The sequence below is a fragment of the Diceros bicornis genome, chromosome 24 (genome assembly GCF_020826845.1).
Source record: "Diceros bicornis minor isolate mBicDic1 chromosome 24, mDicBic1.mat.cur, whole genome shotgun sequence".
Classification (NCBI taxonomy): domain Eukaryota; kingdom Metazoa; phylum Chordata; class Mammalia; order Perissodactyla; family Rhinocerotidae; genus Diceros; species Diceros bicornis.
Genome location: NC_080763.1, coordinates 10,588,174 through 10,595,528, shown reverse-complemented (window position 1 = coordinate 10,595,528; position 7,355 = coordinate 10,588,174). Strand labels below are relative to the sequence as shown.

General features: G+C 37.5%; 1 protein-coding gene across 4 annotated transcripts in view; it reads right to left on the bottom strand.

Annotated features, from left to right (window-relative positions):
* Positions 1–1,715: 1,715 nt before the first annotated feature.
* Positions 1,716–7,355, bottom strand: part of SLC38A6 (solute carrier family 38 member 6) — a 59,737-nt gene continuing 54,097 nt past the window's right edge. For all 4 annotated transcript variants that reach the window (XM_058567064.1, XM_058567065.1, XM_058567067.1 and 1 more), the window contains 4 exons: positions 4,137–4,261; positions 2,835–2,979; positions 2,645–2,739; positions 1,716–2,454 (listed from right to left, as the gene is read on the bottom strand). In XM_058567064.1, the coding sequence (XP_058423047.1) occupies positions 2,374–2,454; positions 2,645–2,739; positions 2,835–2,979; positions 4,137–4,261 (446 nt within the window). In that variant the 3' untranslated portion in view covers positions 1,716–2,373. The remainder of the gene's footprint in view (positions 2,455–2,644; positions 2,740–2,834; positions 2,980–4,136; positions 4,262–7,355) is intronic.

The window sequence follows — 7,355 nt, the reverse complement described above, 5'->3', positions numbered from 1 at the left end:
CAATCCTCTATAATTGGTATTAACTCCATTTAATACCTGTGTGAAAGTGGGGGCTTAGAGAGGTTAAGTAATTTGCCTAAACTCACTGAGATTTGAATCTAAGTCTCTCTAACCCAAAACTTTGGACTTTTTCCATAAAACTGTGCTGATCTCAAGTTGCCAAAGAAGCATCTTAACTCAAAAGAGAAGCTGAGTTATCAATTTTTCAGCCCATTTGCTAAATGGGAAGCAAAGGGACACCTGCAAAAGTGTGTATTTCTGTACATGCAAATTGGCACTTTGCATGCAATTTCCTACTTTACATGTGCACAGGGGTAGGATTACTTTTTTACTGCTACACCCTGGCTTTGGTAGGCTGCTCACAAGGTGCCCTTTACATAGAACACTCATGGGGAGGAGAGATCTAGCTTCTAGTTTCCAACCAGAAATAAGCCACATCAATGGGAAGACTGGAATGATTTACAACCTCCAAACAAAATATGATATAAATCATCAATATGTGTCTCTGTTTGCCAAGTAGAAAGTCACATATTTTAGTGACAAACTAAGAAAGCTCAGAGAACTTTCAAATCCACAGCCAACCATCACAGCTCTATCTCATAATGAACAACAGAGGAAAATCACAAAACTTTCTTAGGATTTGGAGGCAGGGCAAAATACCAAGTGGAATAATGCCACAATTTTGTTATTAGTGATTGATGTTGACAACATTAACCCACAAGCTAAGATTTGATTTTGTATATAAACTTCGTACACCAATTTCTTAAAAAACAAATGAACAAACAAAAGATTGACTCAATATATTTAATAACATTAAAAACTTGTGCTCTGTGAAAGGCACTGTTAAGAGAATGAAAAGGCAAGCCACAGACTGGGAGAAAATCTTTGCAAAACACATATTTGATAAAGGACTGATAGCTAAAAGAATGCTTAAAATTCAACAATGAGATAACAACTCAATTAAAAAAATGGGCAAAAGATCTGAACCTTGCCAAAGAAAATATACAGATGGCAAATGAGCATATGAAGTGATGCTCAACATCATATGTCATTAGGGAAATGCAAGTTAAAACAAGATACAACTACACACCCATTAGAATGGCAAAAATCGAAAATACTGACAACACCAAATGCTGGCAAGGATGAGGAACAGGAACTCATTTGTTGCTGGTGGAAATGCAAAATGTAATAGCCACTTTGGAAGGCAGTCCAGCAGTTTCTTACAAGACTAAATGTATTCTTACTATACAATGCAGTAATTGTGCTCTTTGGTATTAACCCAAATAAGCTGAAAACTTATGTCCACACAAAAACTTGCACACAAATATTTATAGCAGCTTTATTCATAACTGCCAAAATTTGGAATCAACCAAGATGTCCTTCAACAGGTGAATGGAAAAACAAACTGTGGTACATCCATACAATGGAATATTATTCAGTGATAAAAAGAAATGAGCTATCTGGGGCCGGCCCGGTGGCGCAAGCGGTTAAGTGCGCGCGCTCCGCTGCGGCGGCCTGGGGTTCGCTGGTTCGGATCCCGGGCACGCACCGACGCACTGCTTGGCAAGCCATGCTGTGGCGGCGTCCCATATAAAGTGGAGGAAGATGGGCACAGATGTTAGCCCAGGGCCGTCTTCCTCAGCAAAAAAAAGAGGAGGATTGGCGGATGTTAGCACAGGGCTGATCTCCTCACAAAAAAAAAAAAAAAAAAAAAGAAATGAGCTATCAAGCCATGAAAAGACATGAAGGAAACTTAATTGCACATTGCTAAGCAAAAGAAGCCAGTCTGAAAGGTTAGATACTGTATGATTCCAATGATATGACCTTCTGGAAAAGGTTCCTAGGGAAAGGCTCATCATTTTTATGGAGACAGTAAAAAGATCAGTGGTTGCCAATGCCTGCATCAAGAGTAAACCCTAATGTAAACTGTGGACTTAAGTTAATAATAATGTATCAACACTGGCTCATCAAGTATAACAAATGTACCACACCAATGAAAGATGTTAATAATATGGGAAACTCTAGGTGTGCTGGGGGTGAGAGGATATATGGGAACTTTCTGCTCAATATTTCCGTAAACATTAAAACTAGCCTAAAAAATAGTCTACTAATTTTTTAAAAAACAATAAACCCACAAACAAAAGATTGACCTAATATATTTAAGAGCATTTTGAGTTTTTTTCTCATTTTGATTAGAATTGCTAATAAGCCCACTTTCCTCTACTCACTCCTGATTTGTTCTATTTTTCTATTAACAATGTTTAAAAAATGTTAACCCACATAAAGAGAATTCATCGAAGGTACCTTCCAGAATTATTCCTTTTTGCATATGGAGGTAAATTTTCTTCAGAAGAAGTGGGAAAAATATTTCTTTCATTTATTAATCCAATTAAAAATGATGAGTGCTAAACTAAAATTCCCCACCAAAATTCCAAAGATGAGCAAAAGAAAAGCCTGTGGAGATAAGGAAAAAGGTAAAGAACAATTAGAGTACTTTTTTAAACCTCCACTCTCCCCAATAATGTATGTTAATATAGTTCAAAATACATTAACTTTCTTGATGTAGATGAAATACTTAATTATAAAATGACAAATTATTTCTTAAAACAGGATTCTTAAAAGAAACAAACAAAAACCAACCTACCCCTAGCTTCTTCCCTGAGAGAAAGTCCTCTCTGCTAAGTTTAAGATAAAACAGTCCTGGGAATACAAAAATCAAACACGTCGATGTACTGGCACCTTTAAGAAAAAGAGGACACGCCAGAATCAGAAGGGAGGCCGGATGACAATTTTATCCACTTGATGATGTGAATTTTTTGAAACAGAAAACTTACCAACCACACCAAATACATTCCTAATGTCAGGAACATATATCGCAAGTAAAACAATGATAATATTGAGTGCTAGAGTGATCAAAGAATGGTGAATCCAGGAGAATGGAAAATTGGAGAAAAACATCATCATTAAAGCTTTCCTTGCCTGTATAACAGAAAAAGAGACAGATTTAAGCAAAGAGAAAGTGTCCAAGTCAAAATACTCGCTTAGGAAAACAAGATGTACAGTACAGCAACCATGGTGTTCTTGTCCCCTAAACAATTTAGATTCCAAAAATGTAGCGTAAACTATTATCATAAAGTGCTCATTACATACAAAGAATATAACTTTCTCTGTGAGCTTCATAAAAATTATTTTGCTTTAATTCTTGAAAAAATTTTCAGATGCAATTTCTTTAGGTTGCATAATTTTCAAAATTACCCATAATCACATTGTGTGATGAAACCTCAGAGAATCATTTTCATTAAATTCAGCAGATAGAAGAACAAAAGGTTTAAAACAGAAAAAGAAATCATGCCATAGGAACATCATCTATGATTTTATTTTATATTATCTATTTCACAGCATGTAAATACGAAAACTAGTTCATGACACTTCCCACTGCTAAGGCAGGCAGCAGGTGGTCACGTTCCACGAATGTTTATTCCCCTGCTGCACTCCTGGCACTGCAGGCACTCAGGGAGGAAGCAAAAAGTCTTGAAGACCTAGTTCTTAAGGAACTCACTGTTTAGGGATTCAAAAATCCACGCAGAAGCATTTATACCCAAAGCCTTTGTTTCCATTTTCTCAGAAATTCTTACGATTCTTACGTATGGCAGCTAAATGCAGAATGAAGATCTGTTCTGCCCCTTAAGTTATAATTCTAGAGCAAATAAAATATTTTGACTAAAATTAAACTAGAATGTCTATGTGAAAATAAATTTACAATAAACGAGAAAGAGCTTATTTTTGCTGACTTGACTTTTTCCTCTTCATGCACATTCTTTTGCAAACAGAATACAGAATTAAAGGGGGGGCGAACCCAAGACTTTAGAACTATAGTCTCTAAATTGGAAACAACGCTGTGGGAGAGCATAAATCTAAACTAAATCTCAAAAAACACAAATTAGCTTAGTGGTTCACTGTTATTTTCGTGCTTTCACGGGGCCAATATGTAAGTATGAGGTCTTTGATCAATTACTTGACAAATGAATAAGATACCCAAGACTAGATGTGATTCAAACATTCTAGACGGCAAAGAATTAGTGTGGCCATATTAGGAAGCCACTACACTAAGCAACAAAACCTTTAAGAGTACTTACAGGGAAGTGGATTAGAGGGACTGTCAAAAGCACAGCAAATAGTATGCACAACTTCACAGTCGTAACAACAACATCATGCGGCAAGTATTTACTATAGCCTTGTAGTAACTCTGACGTCACTTTGTCTGTAAATAAAATAACAGTAATAAAGATCACATTATAAACTACTAAGATGTCAGTAACAGCAAAATTATTTTCCTTTGCACAAATGAATCTTAACGGATTTTAGCACCCAAGCACCAGATCTATCTCTGGCCTTTTTCCTATCTTATGAAACACAGAGACATTTCAGTATCTTCTTGAAACCTACCATCTCTTCTTTTAACGAAACTAGAAACCAGCACAGGCAGCACTTTTAAAATTATGACAATGAATATATATAAAAACACCTCTTCTATAATCTGAAGGTTTAGAGCAACATTTATGTTGCTTGTTTTGCAAAGTGCTTTCACATGTACTACTGAATTTTGTCCTCGTGCAAACAATATAAGATGTATAGCTGGGCAAAAAATATTAAAAGACTTGCCTGAGATCACACAACACAAAGGGGCAGAGCTGGCAGAGTGTCACTCAAATTTTTTCAGTGCCAAAGCTGATAGCTTTTCTTCAATACTACAATGTTTTCTAGAATCTCATAGAGTTTTGTGCATGTTACCTGCTTCATCAACATTTCATCTGTAGATTCATCTTTCATAAAGGAAATGGCTTACTTAGCAAGCCAGTGTAGTAGTCAGTGACAGAATTTGTACATGGTGACCATGCTTTGCTCCATGGTGTTCTTCCATTCTCACAATGTCTTCCCCACCCCAAGACAGACGACGGTATGAAGACTGAGGGTTCTCAAGAACACTCCATGTCACCACCTTGTAAGGAAAGGTCAGTTTGTACTTAAAATAGAACGGTGCTTTTTTATTTGAGAGTGTATGTTTTGAAAAAGATGCTTTGGAGGAAATAAAAAACAAATCAAACACGCCTCTGTTTTCAAGGAACTCAAAATTTTAAGGGGACACAGGATGAATACACACACTTAGAAAGTGTATACACACAGATACACACAGTGGCAGAAGGTCCAAACGAAGAGCTACAGCGATTCTGAACAGGGAAATGTTAACTGTGGCTTTGGGATGAGCAAGGAAGAAATCCAGGAAGGCTCCACGATATAGTGAGCAGCAGGATGGTAGACGGGCTTGAATTCTGGGACCACACAGATTAATGTTCAAATCCTACTACTTATCAGCAACTTAACTTCTCTGAATCTCTCAGTTGTTACATCCATAAAATGAGGACAATAATATATTGACCTATAGTTACTGGGAGCATTAAATGAGTTAATGGATATATGCTGACATTCAAAGATGTGGGGGAAGAGATTCTCTCTAGGAGCAAGCACCACACAAGCAAAAGCCCTAAGGTAGCAAAGGGAATGTGCATCCGAGAAAAGGAGCAGTCAGTGGTACCACAGTGCTGAGATATGTGGGCCACAGAGCAGAGAGGAGTGGCTGATAAGGCTGGCAATGCATTTAAGAGCTAGTAACAGAGCTCTTCATAGGGTCTGGACTCCATCTGGTAGGCCATGGAGATGCAATGACTTATGAAGAATAGTGTATTATGATCTGAACTGAGCAGGAGGACAGATTGGAAGAAAAAGAGACCCAAAACAGGGATAATAGTTAGAAGGCTACTGTCATAATCACTGAAATAGAACGAGAATCTGAACTAGACTAGTGATAATGGAAATGGGAGAGAAACTGTCTAAAGTATCAAAGACATACTTTATACAACGTGGGACTAATGGACTAAGCAGGAGATCCAGACGAGTCAGGAAAGCTGGATTCTATTTCCAAATCTGTGAGATACTTGTGAGTCTTTGGAGAAATATGGCAAACTATTTTATTTCTACTTTCTGAATCATAAAAATGAGCTATTAACACCACTTATTGCTTAACAACCTTGTGGACTTTTTAAATGGTCTGGTTATTATGCAACATTTGGGCATTGGCCTGGCTCACCAGAAGAACACTTTTTCTTCCTCACCTTATAATGCTTTAACATCTGTAATCGGAGACAATATTATTAATCTATGTATCCATACTTATAGGTCCCTTTAATCTGACAAAATTTATATTATTAACTAAGCCTCGGGAGCACTGGATAAAAGGATTCCAAGCAGCTCCAGAAGCCAGAAGAACTAGATTTATTACGAATTCAGAATACCTGTTACATGTCCACTTCCTACTTTCCCAGGATGAAAATTGAGCCAGTCAATTCTGTGTTCTTAGCTGAGCCTTAACATATGTAAGGGATAGAGCACAACACACTTCTCCAGGTTCAGACAAATCTCTACAAATCTCAGGAAGGACCTGATGGTGATCTCTGCAGGTTGTACATGCTATTGAAATCAGAAGACTGTCCTATTTAACACACACTGTCAAACAGGTTAGGAAGTTTATAAAGGTTACCACCGAGTAGCAGAAAGATCACTGGATTTGTATTCAGGAGACCTGCCACTAATTGTGTGACAGGCCACTTCACCTCTCTGGGCTTCAGTTACTCATCTACAAAATGAGTTGAAGGCCTTATTAACTCCTGACTAGCCCTTTTGATAAAGTGTCAGACTCAATTAGCAATTTCTTTCCATAAGACTGAGAGTTACTGTTGTCCTGATAGAAATATACCATAAAAAATGTTCCTCTGGGGGGTAACCCGGTGGCATCGTGGTTAAGTTCGAGCACTCTGCTTCTGTGGCCTGGGGTTTGCAGGTTTGGATCCCAGGCGCAGACCTACGCATCACTCCTTAAGCCATGCTGTGGTGGCATCCCACATACAAAATAGAGGAGGATTGGCATAGATGTGAGCTCAGGGCCAATCTTCCTCAAGCAAAAAGAGGAAGATTGGTAACAAATGCTAGCTCAGGGCCACTATTCCTCACACACACACACATATGTTCCTCTGTTGTGATTAACAACCCAAAAAAGAACCACTGTGAACAGTAAATCAATAGCTGAATCTTCTTCTGTCTTTGGAGAAGGAATTACTTTTACATCATTCTTTCTATCTATTTATCTGTCACCTACCTACCATGTGATTTTTCTTAGATGTGTATTTCTCCATTCTATAAAATGTAGATATTCTAAAGAATTCCCATTGATGGAGAAGGATTAAGACAGAGTCAAACTTTTTCTCAATGTTGAAGATTGAAAATATAATAGTATTTGTGCC